Source organism: Gadus macrocephalus, chromosome 22 (genome assembly GCF_031168955.1).
Source record: "Gadus macrocephalus chromosome 22, ASM3116895v1".
Lineage (NCBI taxonomy): Eukaryota > Metazoa > Chordata > Actinopteri > Gadiformes > Gadidae > Gadus > Gadus macrocephalus.
Window position 1 is genome coordinate 4,340,474 of NC_082403.1, and position 18,593 is coordinate 4,359,066.

At 38.0% G+C, this 18,593-nt stretch overlaps 1 protein-coding gene across 3 annotated transcripts in view; it reads left to right on the forward strand.

Moving 5' to 3' along the window:
- hivep1 (HIVEP zinc finger 1) overlaps positions 1-2,115 on the forward strand; it is a 41,512-nt gene extending 39,397 nt beyond the window's left edge. For all 3 annotated transcript variants that reach the window (XM_060043515.1, XM_060043516.1, XM_060043517.1), the window contains one exon: positions 357-2,115. In XM_060043515.1, the coding sequence (XP_059899498.1) occupies positions 357-1,454 (1,098 nt within the window). In that variant the 3' untranslated portion in view covers positions 1,455-2,115. The remainder of the gene's footprint in view (positions 1-356) is intronic.
- Positions 2,116-18,593: the final 16,478 nt, after the last annotated feature.

Here is an 18,593-nt window from a genome sequence, read left to right on the forward strand (position 1 = left end):
GGTTCACATGCCAGGCACTACTGCGAAAGTATACCGAGGAGGCGTGTAGGTTGGCGACCCGTCCATCCCACAGCCTGGTGGACACGCCCCCTTGGGGTGTCACAAACGGGTGGATTTTGAAACGGCTTTTGTATTGGCTGACAGTTACCCGAGCAGCTACCCATCATTATATCTGAACGTGTCAGACTCGCCAAGCAGTGTCAATTAAGACATTATTAGTGTCTATTATTAAGACACTGAAATTCTTATTTTAATAATCATTGTTATTATTGGGATAATCGTATCAAATAAGATTAGCCCGTTTTTCTTAAGCTAACAGGGTTAATGTTCCCGCCTTTTTCTTCGTTGTTCATCAGGAGGTTACGCCGGCCCCCGTCACCGCGGCGACCCCCAGCGAGCCGGGCTTCCCGGTGGACCGCGGCACCCAGACGTCGTCCTTCCCGCCCGGCGGCCCCGTGCACTTCCCCCTGCACGGCCTGGCCCCCCCGCCGCCGCCGCCGGAGCACCACCTGTTCAGCCACCTGCCGCTGCACTCCCAGCAGCCCCTGCGCTCCCCCTACAGCGTGGTCCCAGTGGGGGGGCTGCAGCTGCTCCCCGGCGGCCTGGCCGGGTACTCCACCTTCCTCCCCATCCAGGGGGGCCCCGTGCAGCTCACCCTCCCGGGGGTCAGCGTCATCCACCGGACCGCCAGCCCGCGGCCCACCGCGCTCTGCTCCCCGCCCCGCCGGGAGGACGGGGGGCCCCCCTACCCGGCCCCCTGCTTCCCCCTGGGCCCGGCGGGGCTGGAGGCGCTCAGCCTCCTGGGGGTGGGGCGGGGCGCGGGTCAGGGGCTGACGCTCAACGCCACGCTGGGGCTGCAGGTGGTGGCCGCCGCCCCCCCGGGGCCCCAGGGCGCCACGGGGCCCCGGAGCCACCTGCCGGGACTGCAGATCCTCAACATCTCGCTGCCCGCCCTGATCCCCTCGCTCGGCCCGCTGTCCGCCCTCAGCCCGCCGCCGCCGCCGTCCGAGGCGCCGGCGCCCGCCACCGCCTCGCCTTCGCCTTTGCGGGGTGCCGCCCGGGGGCGGGACGCCCTGCCCGCCACCGCCGCCGCCTCGCCGCCTGCCCCGCCGTCGCTTAGCAACCCCGCCGCCGCCGCGACGACGGCCGCGCCCGCCGTCCTGCCGAGGGCGGGGAGCGAGACGGACCTCAGAACGCTGGCGCCCGAGAACCAGAGCGTCCGCTGGCCGGCGGGGGCGGGGCCGCCGTCGTCGTCGCATCGGACGGCGGGCGGGGCCGACACTTCCGGGGCGTCGCCAGCAGGGGGAGCCGGCGGGACGACTCCCCCCGGGCCTTCCCCCCCGCCGCCTCCCCCCCCACAACCGCAGCTCTCCAGGCACAAGATGGCGGACGTCTACGACGATGAGAATGACGCGTCCAGCGATGACGAAGGCCGACTGGTCATCGCCACCTGAAACAGGAAGACAACGACGACGACAAAACGACTCAACCCCAGTAGGAAAGCTATTCTTTGTCTTCTTTTCTTTTTTTTTTATGCTTGTCACTTTGTAAGACCGAGAACACTTATTCAGGGCGGTGTGTTTGTGCCGCCTTTGGAAGCACAGATCCTGACATTCATTTAGTATGTGCAATCATATGACGACTATTGTTCGAATTTAACAAAATAATGACCAATCGTTTTCGCTTTACTTTAAGTCGCCCTCCAGACTCTTTTTCTTTTTTGTACATGTTGTATAGACAATTGTGCCTTTTTGGAAGTTTCTCGTCGAGGAAACCTGTACATAAAAACCTTATGAATTCAGTTGTAATGTTGTGTTTATTCGAGACACTTTAAGTAGACCCAGAGGACAAAATGGAGGATATAAGATTTATTTTGGAAAGACTTTGTCATTCGTAACTATGAACAATTATAAATGTTAACTGGTACATGTACATTTCTATGGATTTTTTGGGGCAATGTTACTGTGTACAAATGTTGTGTTGAGCTATTTATTATATTCCATCTAGTGCCCATGATTGATTCATAAGTCCATTGTCATGTGCAATATGGTAGCTTTACATTGCGGTATCAATATTATCAAATGTATCAGTAAAACTTTGTTTACAAACACTGAAGTGATGGCGTATTTTCTTTATTTCACCAATTATTTCTACACTGCGCGTTAGAAACACACACTCACACTGTTTGTTAGTAACACACAGTGCACATTAGTAGCAGACACATACTGCCAATAATAACACACACACACAAAATGCAAGTAAGTAAGACACACACACTGCACGTTAGTTACAAACACACACATACACTGCACATTAGTAGAACAAACACAAAAAAATACGTACTACCAATAATTACACACTGCACGTTATTAACACACACATACACACACACACACACATACTGCACCTTAGTAACAAACACAACCACACACACTGCCGTGGTGCATGGTGCCTTGCTCACTTTGAGAACTCAGTGTGTAGCCATGGTAACGCTGCCTGTGCGGCAATACATCTCTGTTCAGTCACAACTTCTTATGACACAAATGGCTCCTAAAATAAAACATTTACGGCCACCATATTTTTCTTTAGGGCCACCGATGTCCTGGGGTTTAGTAAGCTTTCCTCGATTTACTTGAAACATCAATACAGCAATAGGCTATTTCAAACATTTCAAACTGATATTAGATGAGACAAAAGGCCTTATATTAATACTGAGAAGCAATGGTCATATAAAGATAGGCTAGCCAGGTCAGCTGATCGTATCCACGTTGCGATAAGTTAAATTTGCCATAAAACACCAATGAAGGCACTTGAACGAAACCCGCCATTAGCTCAACTGTGTGTGTCCTACTCCAGTGGTTTTCAAACTGTGGGGCGCGCCCCCCCTGGGGGGCGCCAGAGTTCTTCAGCGCAACGTGAGAAAAAGATAAACCCGAAAACCCCCCTGAAAGTCGATGATTCAAATCATCAGACGTACTTCAATTGTAGAAGTAACATAATAACTAAATCAATTTTCAACCGTTTATCTTCGTGCAAACCATTTAACAAATCTACACACTTGTATGATCTTCAATAATATCTAAACAGAATTTCGATATCATTTAAAATGTCTTCAGAATCACGGTTTTAGTTTCATACCGCTTCGTTTTCAGCTGTTTTCATTGAAGACGTCTGCCCATTCTGATACACCTACTTCTAGACATCGTTTTGTAGCGATTATTCCTTTTTCAACCGTTAGTAGTCGAATCTCCGGACTGAAAAGGCAGATCTGATTCGACTCAGAAAATTCAGAGTCGGGGCCAGCCCTAGAAAATAAGAATGCTTGCTAACTTTAGCAAAATGGAAAAAATATATATATGTTTCAAATGTTTTAAAATTATGATCAGAGATGTTTAAAATGTGTAAAATAATTAAAATAGCTTTCAAAACTGAATTTTTTTCTCTGAGGGGGGGCTCACTCTCTCACACTTTGAAAACCCCTGTCCTACTCAATTCAGAGTCAATAAACGGCATGGCCGTCAAGGGGTAAAGAAGCAAGCAGAGCAATATGGGTCTACTCTCAACGAGGGAACGTAATCTCAAGAGGCTTTTAAAGGTGACAACCCCTCCTCATCTGTCAGAAGGATGACTCATGCCTCTGTTGTACTACGACGGTATCTTCCCCTGAGAAGGGTCCAGCTGCAGGCTTGGTGTTTCCGTCATGACACAAGAACGCCCATTAAGCGTTCCTGGTAGCTTTTCATCGACCAATCACGAGGTTTCACAAGGCATACTGCGAAGCACAGTCGCAAAGCATACTATGCTTTCCTTCCTTAATAGCAATTTTACCTCTCTCATTAGATTAAGCAATCATGGAGCCCCCACTTGGCTAACGTTAGTTCTATGCTACCCGTACTTGAAACTGCTGTTTTAGAAAATCTAACTAGCGAATGTTCCGGAAGTTGACAGCCGGCGAAGAAGAAGGGGTTTGTGTTGACGGTGAAAGTTAGGCCGGTTTATGGCAGAGTTTCCGTTTTCAGTTATTACCGGTCATTGACCGGAAAAAAATGAGGAGGACCGACAATTCTAAATGTCCCCGGTCAGAATGACCAGTGGCGACTGGTCATTAGGGGCAAGTCGCTACTCTCACAAAAATGAAATGAAAATGAAAAAGAAATATATATATATATATATATATATATATATATATATTGTTCAACTTCCGGAACATTCGCTAGTTAGATTTTCTAAAACCATGGGGGCTCCATGATTGCTCCATGATATATATATATAATTATATATATATACATATATATATATATAAAATAATCTCCTCTAAAATAACAAGTTTGGCGCTTTTATTTAATTTTTAGTCGACCCTGGCTTGCTTCTTCCGGCTGAGTTCGTCTGGAGGTGCAAGAGGGGCTCTGTCCATGCCCTAGCCCCACCAGCCCAATGCAATGTGTATTGGACTGGAAACATTGAAATGCGCATGCTCAGAGTGTTTCTCTGTTGAAGTGAACGGAGATTCTTTCTTCCTGGTGGGGCTAGCCGCTAGCCCAATATGTCCATGGTGTGGACTTGGGACCGTTAAATATCCCAGGATGCATTTCGCATTCCTGTTTTAAAATATCAGTGTGCAAGCTATAAAAATACCCTAAAAGTTTAACAAAGATGGAGGCCTATTCAACATATTTGCATACTATTATTTTAAAATGAAAGAGGGGTTTTGTTTTGCATAATTTGTTTATTGTATAAGTCGCTGATGGAGGAAACCCATCGCAACGGAAATCCCGGTCGGATCCATCTGATTGGTGTGTGTGTGTGTGTGTGTGTGTGTGTGTGTGTGTGTGTGTGTGTGTGTGTGTGTGTGTGTGTGTGTGTGTGTGTGTGTGTGTGTGTGTGTGTGTGTGTGTGTGTGTGTGTGCGCGCGTGCAAAAACTACAGTGTTACCCCTTATGTTTTTTTTCCATGATGACTGATGAAAAACAACAGTGTTACCCCTTATATTTTATTTGACAAGGACAATTATTTATTTATTTTCAAATATGTTTTTTTTCATGACAACCAATAAATGACGACAGTGTTACCCCTTATATTTTATTTGACAAAGACAACAATGTGACCCCTTATTTTTTTTTCATGACGACCAATAAAAAAACAACAGTGTTACCCCTTATGTTTTTTTTCATGACGACCGATATAAAACAACAATGATTGGTGTTGTTTTTATTCATGAAGACCAATAAAAAACAACAGCGTTACCCCTTATGTTTTTTTTCATGACGACCGATAAAAAACGACAGTGTCACCCCTCATGTTTCATTTGATGAAAACGACAGTGTTACCCCCTATGTTTTATTCGATACATTTCGACAGTGTTACCCCTTATGGATTTTTCATGACGACAGATAGAAAACGACAGTGTTACCCTTTACGTTTCATTTGATAAAAACAACAGTGTTACCTCTTATATTTTATTTGACAGGGAATTTTTTTTTTTTTCAAATATGTTTTTTTTCATGACGACCAATAAAATACGACAGTGTTACCCCTTATATTTTATTCGACAAAGACAGTGTGACCCCTTATTTTTTTTCATGACGACCAATAAAAAACAACAGTGTTTTTTTTTCATGACGACCGATAAAAAACGACAATGTTACCCCTTATGTTTTCTTCATGACGACCAAAGAAAAACGACAGTGTCACCCCTCATGTTTCATTTGATGAAAACGACAGTGTTACCCCCTATGTTTTATTCGATACATTTCGACAGTGTTACCCCTTATGGATTTTTCATGACGACAAATAGAAAACGACAGTGATACCCTTTACGTTTCATTTGATAAAAACAACAGTGTTACCCCATATATTTTATTTGACAGGGAATTTTTTTTTTTCAAATATGTTTTTTTTCATGACGACCAATAAAATATGACAGTGTTACCCCTTATATTTTATTTGACAAAGACAGTGTGACCCCTTATTTTTTTTCATGACGACCAATAAAAAACAATAGTGTTTTTTTTTTTCATGACGACCGATAAAAAACAACAATGTTACCCCTTATGTTTTCTTCATGACGACCAAAGAAAAACGACAGTGTCACCCCTCATGTTTCATTTGATGAAAACGACAGTGTTACCCCCTATGTTTTATTCGATACATTTCGACAGTGTTACCCATTTTTTTTTTTCATGACGACCAATAAAAAACAACAGTGTTTTTTTTTTCATGACGACCGATAAAAAAAGACAGTGTTACCCCTTATGTTTTTTTCATGACGACCGATAAAAAAGAACAGTGTTACCCCTTGTGTTTTTTTTCATGACGACCAATAAAAAACAACAGCGTTACCCCTTATGTTTTTTTCATGACGACCAAAGAAAAACGACAGTGTCACCCCTCATGTTTCATTTGATGAAAACTACAGTGTTACCCCCTACGTTTTATTCGATACATTTCGACAGTGTTACCCCTTATGGATTTTTCATGACGACAAATAGAAAACGACAGTGTTACCCTTTACGTTTCATTTGATAAAAACAACAGTGTTACCCCTTATATTTTATTTGATAGGGAATTTTTTTTTTTTCAAATATGTTTTTTTTCATGACGACCAATAAAATATGACAGTGTTACCCCTTATATTTTATTTGAGAAAGACAGTGTGACCCCTTATTTTTTTTCATGACGACCAATAAAAAACAACAGTGTTTTTTTTTTCATGACGACCGATAAAAAACGACAGTGTTACCCCTTATGTTTTCTTCATGACGACCAAAGAAAAACGACAGTGTCACCCCTCATGTTTCATTTGATGAAAACTACAGTGTTACCCCCTACGTTTTATTCGATACATTTCGACAGTGTTACCCCTTATGGATTTTTCATGACGACAAATAGAAAACGACAGTGTTACCCTTTACGTTTCATTTGATAAAAACAACAGTGTTATCCCTTATATTTTATTTGACAGGGAATTTTTTTTTTTTCAAATATGTTTTTTTTCATGACGACCAATAAAATATGACAGTGTTACCCCTTATATTTTATTTGACAAAGACAGTGTGACCCCTTATTTTTTTTCATGACGACCAATAAAAAACAACAGTGTTTTTTTTTCATGACGACCGATAAAAAACGACAATGTTACCCCTTATGTTTTCTTCATGACGACCAAAGAAAAACGACAGTGTCACCCCTCATGTTTCATTTGATGAAAACGACAGTGTTACCCCCTATGTTTTATTCGATACATTTCGACAGTGTTACCCCTTATGGATTTTTCATGACGACAAATAGAAAACGACAGTGATACCCTTTACGTTTCATTTGATAAAAACAACAGTGTTACCCCATATATTTTATTTGACAGGGATTTTTTTTTTTTTCAAATATGTTTTTTTTCATGACGACCAATAAAATATGACAGTGTTACCCCTTATATTTTATTTGACAAAGACAGTGTGACCCCTTATTTTTTTTCATGACGACCAATAAAAAACAATAGTGTTTTTTTTTTCATGACGACCGATAAAAAACGACAATGTTACCCCTTATGTTTTCTTCATGACGACCAAAGAAAAACGACAGTGTCACCCCTCATGTTTCATTTGATGAAAACGACAGTGTTACCCCCTATGTTTTATTCGATACATTTCGACAGTGTTACCCCTTTTTTTTTTTCATGACGACCAATAAAAAACAACAGTGTTTTTTTTTTCATGACGACCGATAAAAAAAGACAGTGTTACCCCTTATGTTTTTTCCATGACGACCGATAAAAAAGAACAGTGTTACCCCTTGTGTTTTTTTTCATGACGACCAATAAAAAACAACAGCGTTACCCCTTATGTTTTTTTCATGACGACCAAAGAAAAACGACAGTGTCACCCCTCATGTTTCATTTGATGAAAACTACAGTGTTACCCCCTACGTTTTATTCGATACATTTCGACAGTGTTACCCCTTATGGATTTTTCATGACGACAAATAGAAAACGACAGTGTTACCCTTTACGTTTCATTTGATAAAAACAACAGTGTTACCCCTTATATTTTATTTGATAGGGATTTTTTTTTTTTTTCAAATATGTTTTTTTTCATGACGACCAATAAAATATGACAGTGTTACCCCTTATATTTTATTTGAGAAAGACGGTGTGACCCCTTATTTTTTTTCATGACGACCAATAAAAAACAACAGTGTTTTTTTTTTCATGACGACCGATAAAAAACGACAGTGTTACCCCTTATGTTTTCTTCATGACGACCAAAGAAAAACGACAGTGTCACCCCTCATGTTTCATTTGATGAAAACTACAGTGTTACCCCCTACGTTTTATTCGATACATTTCGACAGTGTTACCCCTTATGGATTTTTCATGACGACAAATAGAAAACGACAGTGTTACCCTTTACGTTTCATTTGATAAAAACAACAGTGTTACCCCTTATATTTTATTTGACAGGGATTTTTTTTTTTTTCAAATATGTTTTTTTTCATGACGACCAATAAAATATGACAGTGTTACCCCTTATATTTTATTTGACAAAGACAGTGAGACCCCTTATTTTTTTTTTTTCATGACGACCAATAAAAAACAACAGTGTTTTTTTTTTCATGACGACCGATAAAAAACGACAGTGTTACCCCTTATGTTTTCTTCATGACGACCAAAGAAAAACGACAGTGTCACCCCTCATGTTTCATTTGATGAAAATGACAGTGTTACCCCCTATGTTTTATTCGATACATTTCAACAGTGTTACCCCTTTTTTTTTTTTCATGACGACCAATAAAAAACAACAGTGTTTTTTTTTTCATGACGACCGATAAAAAAAGACAGTGTTACCCCTTATGTTTTTTCCATGACGACCGATAAAAAAGAACAGTGTTACCCCTTGTGTTTTTTTTCATGACGACCAATAAAAAACAACAGCGTTACCCCTTATGTTTTTTTCATGACGACCAAAGAAAAACGACAGTGTCACCCCTCATGTTTCATTTGATGAAAACGACAGTGTTACCCCCTATGTTTTATTCAATACATTTCGACAGTGTTACCCCTTATGGATTTTTCATGACGACAGATAGAAAACGACAGTGTTACCCTTTACGTTTCATTTGATAAAAACAACAGTGTTACCTCTTATATTTTATTTGACAGGAATATTTTTTTTTTTTCAAATATGTTTTTTTTCATGACGACCAATAAAATACGACAGTGTTACCCCTTATATTTTATTTGACAAAGACAGTGTGACCCCTTATTTTTTTTTCATGACGACCAATAAAAAACAACAGTGTTTTTTTTTTCATGACGACCGATAAAAAACGACAGTGTTACCCCTTATGTTTTTTTCATGACGACCAAAGAAAAACGACAGTGTCACCCCTCATGTTTCATTTGATGAAAACTACAGTGTTACCCCCTATGTTTTATTCGATACATTTCGACAGTGTTACCCCTTATGGATTTTTCATGACGACAAATAGAAAACGACAGTGTTACCCTTTACGTTTCATTTGATAAAAACAACAGTGTTACCCCTTATATTTTATTTGACAGGGAATTTTTTTTTTTTCAAATATGTTTTTTTTCATGACGACCAATAAAATATGACAGTGTTACCCCTTATATTTTATTTGACAAAGACAGTGTGACCCCTTATTTTTTTTCATGACGACCAATAAAAAACAACAGTGTTTTTTTTTTCATGACGACCGATAAAAAACGACAGTGTTACCCCTTATGTTTTCTTCATGACGACCAAAGAAAAACGACAGTGTCTCCCCTCATGTTTCATTTGATGAAAACGACAGTGTTACCCCCTATGTTTTATTCGATACATTTCGACAGTGTTACCCCTTATGGATTTTTCATGACGACAGATAGAAAACGACAGTGTTACCCTTTACGTTTCATTTGATAAAAACAACAGTGTTACCTCTTATATTTTATTTGACAGGGATTTTTTTTTTTTTTCAAATATGTTTTTTTTCATGACGACCAATAAAATACGACAGTGTTACCCCTTATATTTTATTTGACAAAGACAGTGTGACCCCTTATTTTTTTTTCATGACGACCAATAAAAAACAACAGTGTTTTTTTTTTCATGACGACCGATAAAAAACGACAGTGTTACCCCTTATGGATTTTTCATGACGACAGATAGAAAACGACAGTGTTACCCTTTACGTTTAATTTGATAAAAACAACAGTGTTACCTCTTATATTTTATTTGACAGGGAATTTTATTTTTTTTCAAATATGTTTTTTTTCATGACGACCAATAAAATACGACTGTGTCACCCCTCATGTTTCATTTGATGAAAACGACAGTGTTACCCCCTATGTTTTATTCGATACATTTCGACAGTGTTACCCCTTATGTATTTTCCATGACGACCGATAAAAAACAACAGTGTTACCCCTTGTGTTTTTTTTCATGACGACCAATAAAAAACAACATCGTTACCCCTTAGATTTTTTTCCATGACGACCAAGAAAAAACGACAGTGTTACCCCTTATATTTTATTTGACAAAGACAGTGTGACCCCTTATTTTTTTTTCATGACGACCAATAAAAAACAACAGTGTTACCCCTTATGTTTTTTTCATGACGACCAAAGAAAAACGACAGTGTCACCCCTCATGTTTCATTTGATAAAAACGACAGTGTTACCCCCTATGTTTTATTCGATACATTTCGACAGTGTTACCCCTTATGTATTTTTCATGACGACAGATAGAAAACGACAGTGTTACCCTTTACGTTTCATTTGATAAAAACAACAGTGTTACCTCTTATATTTTATTTGACAGGGAATTTTCTTTTTTTTCAAATATGTTTTTTTTCATGACGACCAATAAAATACGACAGTGTTACCCCTTATATTTTATTTGACAAAGACAGTGTGACCCCTTATTTTTTTTTCATGACGACCAATAAAAAACAAGTATTTTTTTTTTCATGACGACCGATAAAAAAAGACCCTTATGTTTTTTTCATGACGACCAAAGAAAAACGACAGTGTCACCCCTCATGTTTCATTTGATGAAAACGACAGTGTTACCCCCTGTTTTATTCTATACATTTCGACAGTGTTACCCCTTATGGATTTTCCATGACGACCGATAAAAAGCATCAGTGTTACCCCTTGTGTTTTTTTTCATGACGACCAATAAAAAACAACAGCGTTACCCCTTAGGTTTTTTTTCATGACGACCAATAAAAAACAACAGTGTCATGTTTCATTTGATAAAAACGACAGTGTTACCCCCTATGTTTTATTCAATACATTTCGACAGTGTTACCCCTTATGGATTTTTCATGACGACAGATAAAAAACGACCGTGTTACCCTTTACGTTTCATTTGATAAAAACGACAGTGTTACAAAGAGGTTATAAGTAACTCCTTCCCCTGAGAAGGGTCCAGCAGTTTCCAATGTGACCCCTTATGTTTTTTTTCATGACGACCAATAAAAAACGACAGTGTTACCCCTTATGTTTTTTTATGACGACCAATAAAAAACAACAGTGTTACCCCTTATGTTTTTTTTCATGACGACCAATAAAAGACGACAGCGTTACCCCTTATGTTTTTTTCATGACGACCAATAAAAAACGACAGTGTTACCCCTTATGTTTTTTTTCATGACAACCAATAAATAACATCAGTGTTACCCCTTATCTTTTTTTTCATGACGACCAATAAAAAACGACAGTGTTACCCCTTATCTTTTTTTTCATGATGACCAAGAAAGACGACAGTGTTACCCCTTAAGTTTTTTTTCATGACGACCAATAAAAAACAACAGTGTTACCCCTTATGTTTTTTTTCATGACGACCAATAAAAAACGACAGTGTTACCCCTTATGTTTTTTTCATGACGACCAATAAAAAACGACAGTGTTACCCCTTATGTTTTTTTTCATGACAACCAATAAATAACATCAGTGTTACCCCTTATCTTTTTTTTCATGACGACCAATAAAAAACGACAGTGTTACCCCTTATCTTTTTTTTCATGACGACCAAGAAAGACGACAGTGTTACCCCTTAAGTTTTTTTTCATGACGACCAATAAAAAACAACAGTGTTGCCCCTTATGTTTTTTTTCATGACGACCAATAAAAAACAACAGTGTTACCCCTTATGTTTTTTTTCATGACGACCAATAAAAAACGACAGTGTTACCCCTTGTCTTTTTTTTCATGACGATCAATAATAAACGACAGTGTTACCCCTTATGTTTTTTTTCATGACGACCAATAAAAAACGACAGTGTTACCCCTTATGTTTTTTTATGACGACCAATAAAAAACGACAGTGTTACCCCTTATGTTTTTTTTCATGACGACCAATAAAAAACGACAGTGTTACCCCTTATGTTTTTTTCATGACGACCAATAAAAAACGACAGTGTTACCCCTTATGTTTTTTTTCATGACAACCAATAAATAACATCAGTGTTACCCCTTATCTTTTTTTTCATGACGACCAATAAAAAACGACAGTGTTACCCCTTATCTTTTTTTTCATGACGACCAAGAAAGACGACAGTGTTACCCCTTAAGTTTCTTTTCATGACGACCAATAAAAAACAACAGTGTTACCCCTTATGTTTTTTTTCATGACGACCAATAAAAAACAACAGTGTTACCCCTTATGTTTTTTTTCATGACGACCAATAAAAAACAACAGTGTTACCCCTTATTTTTTTTTCATGACGACCAATAAAAAACGACAGTGTTAAAAAAAACAACATACCCCTTATGTTTTTTTTGTTAACCTAAGAACTTAACAATGCACCATCAAGACACCGGATAAAGTCATCACAAAGGTTATACTTGTCTTTATAATTCGCATGAAATAGAGATAAGAGTCTTCCAACAGAAGACATCTACCAGACTTGAACCCCGGTCACCAGGGGGCTAGACAGAGTGCACTCCACTGCACCACTGAGGCGATGACAATGCGAATAAATCAATCATTAATTAAGAGGATATACATGACATTAAAATGTATGTGCGTGTTTCTATTATTTCCCTTGTTTTTTTTCATGACGACCAATAAAAAACAACAGTGTTACCCCTTATGTTTTTTTTCATGACGACCAATAAAAAACGACAGTGTTACCCCTTTTTTTTTTTTCATGACGACCAATAAAAAAAAAACAGTGTTACACCTTATGTTTTTTATCACGACGACCAATAAAAAAACAACAGTCTTACCCCTTATGTTTTTTTTCATGACGACCAATAAAAAACAACAGTGTAACCCCTTATGTTTTTTTTCATGACGACCAATAAAAAACGACAGTGTTACCTCTTATGTTTTTTCTCATGACGACCAATAAAAAACGACAGTGTTACCCCTTATGTTTTTTTCATGACTACCAATAAAAAACGACAGTGTTACACCTTATGTTTTTTTTCATGACGACCAATAAAAAACAACTGTGGCACCCCTGTCAACGTTTTTCCGGGGATTTGAACATGAGCTGTTAAGAGTGTTAACCTCCGAACTTAACAATGCACCATCAAGACAATAGATAAAGACATCAAAAAGGTTATACTTGTCTTTATAATTCGCATGAAATAGAGACATGAGTCTCCCAACAGATGACATCTACCAGACTTGAACCCCGGTCTCCAGGGGGCTAGGCAGAGTTCACACCACTGCACCACTGAGGCGATGACAATACACAATAATCAATCATCAATAAAGAGGATATACATGACATTAAAATGTATGTTTGTATTTCTATTATTTCCCTTATGTTTTTTTTCATGACGACCAATAAAAAACAACAGTGTTACCCCTTATGCTTTTTTTCATGACGACCAATAAAAAAACGACAGTGTAACCCCTTATGTTTTTTTTCATGACGACCAATAAAAAACGACAGTGTTACCCCTTATGCTTTTTTTCATGACGACCAATAAAAAACGACAGTGTTACCCCTTATGCTTTTTTTCATGACTACCAATAAAAAACGACAGTGTTACCCCTAATGTTTTTTTTCATGACGACCAATAAAACACAACAGTGTTACCTCTTATGTTTTTTTTGATGACGACCAATAAAAAACAAGTGTTACCCCTTATGTTTTTTGTCATGACGACCAATAAAAAACGACAGTGTTACCCCTTATGTTTTTTTTCATGACGACCAATAAAAAACGACAGTGTTACCCCTTATGTTTTTTTTCATGACCACCAATAAAAAACGAGTGTTACCCCTTGTTTTTTTTCATGACGACCAATAAAATACGACAGTGTTACCCCTTATGTTTTTTTTCATGACGACCAATAAAAAACGACAGTGTTGCCCCTTATTTTTTTTTCATGACGACCAATAAAAAACGACAGTGTTACCCCTTATGTTTTTTTCATGACGACCAATAAAAAACGACAGTGTTACCCCTTATGTTTTTTTTCATGACGACCAAAGAAAGACGACAGTGTTACCCCCTATGTTTTAATCGATACATTTCGACAGTGTTACCCCTTATGGGTTTTTCATGATGACAGATAAAAAACAACAGTGATACCCCTTATGTTTTTTTTCATGACGACCAATAAAAAAACGACAGTGTTACCCCTTATGTTTTTTCTCATGATGACCAATAAAAAACGACAGTGTTAGCCCTTATGTTTTTTTCATGACTACCAATAAAAAATGACAGTGTTACACCTTATGTTTTTTTTCATGACGACCAATAAAATACAACTGTGGCACCCCTGTCAACGTTTTTGCGGGGATTCAAACGTGAGCTGTTTAGAGTGTCAACCTCCGAACTTAACAATGCACCATCATGACACCAGATAAAGACATCAAAAGGGTTATAATTGTCTTTATAATTCGCATGAAATAGAGATAAGAGTCTCCCAACAGATGACATCTACCAGACATGAACCACGGTCTCCAGGGGGCTAGGCAGAGTTCACACCACTGCACCACTGAGGCGATGACAATACACAATAATCAATCATCAATAAAGAGGATATACATGACATTAAAATGTATGTGTGTGTTTCTATTATTTCCCTTATGTTTTTTTTCATGACGACCAATAAAAAACAACAGTGTTACCCCTTATGCTTTTTTTCATGGCGACCAATAAAAAAACGACAGTGTAACCCCTTATGTTTTTTTTCATGACGACCAATAAAAAACGACAGTGTTACCCCTAATGTTTTTTTTCATGACGACCAATAAAAAACAACAGTGTTACCTCTTATGCTTTTTTTCATGACGACCAATAAAAAACGACAGTGTTACCCCTAATGTTTTTTTTCATGACGACCAATAAAAAACAACAGTGTTACCTCTTATGTTTTTTTTCATGACGACCAATAAAAAACAACAGTGTTACCCCTTATGTTTTTTTCATGACGACCAATAAAAAACGACAGTGTTACCCCTTATGTTTTTTTCATTACGACCAATAAAAAACGACAGTGTTACCCCTTATGTTTTTTTTCATGACGACCAATAAAAAACGACAGTGTTACCCCTTATGTTTTTTTTCATGATGACCAATAAAAAACGACAGTGTTACCCCTTATGTTTTTTTTCATGACGACCAATAAAAAACAACAGTGTTACCCCCTTTATGTTTTTTTCATGACGACCAATAAAAAACGACAGTGTTACCCCTCATGTTTTTTTTCATGACGACCAATAAAAAACGAGTGTTACCCCTTGTTTTTTTTCATGACGACCAATAAAATACGACAGTGTTACCCCTTATGTTTTTTTTCATGACGACCAATAAAAAACGACAGTGTTGCCCCTTATTTTTTTTTCATGACGACCAATAAAAAACGACAGTGTTACCCCTTATGTTTTTTTCATGACGACCAATAAAAAACGACAGTGTTACCCCTTATGTTTTTTTTCATGACGACCAAAGAAAGACGACAGTGTTACCCCCTATGTTTTTTTCATGACTACCAATAAAAAACGACAGTGTTACACCTTATGTTTTTTTTCATGACGACCAATAAAATACAACTGTGGCACCCCTGTCAACGTTATTCCGGGGATTCGAACATGAGCTGTTTAGAGTGTTAACCTCCGAACTTAACAATGCACCATCAAGACAACAGATGAAGACATCAAAAAGGTTTTACTTGTCTTTATAATTCGCATGAAATAGAGATAAGAGTCTCCCAACAGATGACATCTACCAGACTTGAACCCCGGTCTCCAGGGGGCTAGGCAGAGTTCTCACCACTGCACCACTGAGGCGATGACAATACACAATAATCAATCATCAATAAAGAGGATATACATGAAATTAAAATGTATGTGTGTATTTCTATTATTTCCCTTATGTTTTTTTTCATGACGACCAATAAAAAACAACAGTGTTACCCCTTATGCTTTTTTTCATGACGACCAATAAAAAAACGACAGTGTAAACCCTTATGCTTTTTTTCATGACGACCAATAAAAAACGACAGTGTTACCCCTTATGTTTTTTTTCATGACGACCGATAAAAAACGACAGTGTTACCCCTTATGTATTTTTTCATGACGACCAATAAAAAACAACAGTCTTACCCCTTATGTTTTTTTTCATGACGACCAATAAAAAACAACAGTGTTACCCCTTATGTTTTTTTTCATGACGACCAATAAAAAACGACAGTGTTACCCCTTATGTTTTTTTTCATGACGACCGATAAAAAACGACAGTGTTACCCCTTATGTATTTTTTCATGACGACCAATAAAAAACAACAGTCTTACCCCTTATGTTTTTTTTCATGACGACCAATAAAAAACAACAGTGTTACCCCTTATGTTTTTTTTCATGACGACCAATAAAAAACGACAGTGTTACCCCTTATGTTTTTTCTCATGACGACCAATAAAAAACGACAGTGTTACCCCTTATGTTTTTTTCATGACTACCAATAAAAAACGACAGTGTTACACCTTATGTTTTTTTTCATGACGACCAATAAAATACAACTGTGGCACCCCTGTCAACGTTTTTCCGGGGATTTGAACATGAGCTGTTTAGAGTATTAACCTCCGAACTTAACAATGCACCATCAAGACAACAGATAAAGACATCAAAAAGGTTATACTTGTCTTTATAATTCGCATGAAATAGAGATAAGAGTCTCCCAACAGATGACATCTACCAGACATGAACCCCGGTCTCCAGGGGGCTAGGCAGAGTTCACACCACTGCACCACTGAGGCGATGACAATACACAATAATCAATCATCAATAAAGAGGATATACATGACATTAAAATGTATTTGTGTATTTCTATTATTTCCCTTATGTTTTTTTTCATGACGACCAATAAAAAACAACAGTGTTACCCCTTATGCTTTTTTTCATGACGACCAATAAAAAAACGACAGTGTAACCCCTTATGTTTTTTTTCATGACGACCAATAAAAAACGACAGTGTTACCCCTAATGTTTTTTTTCATGACGACCAATAAAAAACAACAGTGTTACCTCTTATGCTTTTTTTCATGACGACCAATAAAAAACGACAGTGTTACCCCTAATGTTTTTTTTCATGACGACCAATAAAAAACAACAGTGTTACCTCTTATGTTTCTTTTGATGACGACCAATAAAAAACAACAGTGTTACCCCTTATGTTTTTTTTCATGACGACCAATAAAAAACGACAGTGTTACCCCTTATGTTTTTTTCATGACGACCAATAAAAAACGACAGTGTTACCCCTTATGTTTTTTTCATGACGACCAATAAAAAACGACAGTGTTACCCCTTATGTTTTTTTTCATGACGACCAATAAAAAACATCAGTGTTACCCCTTATGTTTTTTTTCATGACGACCATTAAAAAACGACAGTGTTACCCCTTATGTTTTTTTCATGACGACCAATAAAAAACGACAGTGTTACCCCTTATGTTTTTTTTCATGACGACCAATAAAAAACGACAGTGTTACCCCTTATGTTTTTTGTCATGACGACCAATAAAAAACGACAGTGTTACCCCTTATGTTTTTTGTCATGAAGACCAATAAAAAACGACAGTGTTACCCCTTATGTTTTTTTTCATGACGACCAATAAAAAACGACAGTGTTACCCCTTATGCTTTTTTTCAAGACGACCAATACAAAAACGACAGTGTTACCCCTTAAGTTTTTTTTCATGACGACCAATAAAAAACGACAGTGTTACCCCTTATGTTATTTTTCATGACGACCAATAAAAAACAACAGTGTTACCCCTTATGTTTTTTTTCATGACGATCAATAAAAAACGACAGTGTTACCCCTTATGTTTTTTTTCATGACGACCAATAAAAAACGACAGTGTTACCCCTTATGTTTTTTTCATGACGACCAATAAAAAACGACAGTGTTACCCCTTAAGTTTTTTTTCATGACGACCAATAAAAAACGACAGTGTTACCCCTTATGTTTTTTCTCATGACGATCAATAAAAAACGACAGTGTTACCCCTAATGTTTTTTTTCATGACGACCAATAAAAAACGACAGTGTTACACCTTATGTTTTTTTTCATGACGACCAATAAAAAACGACAGTGTTACCCTTTACGTTTCATTTGATAAAAACG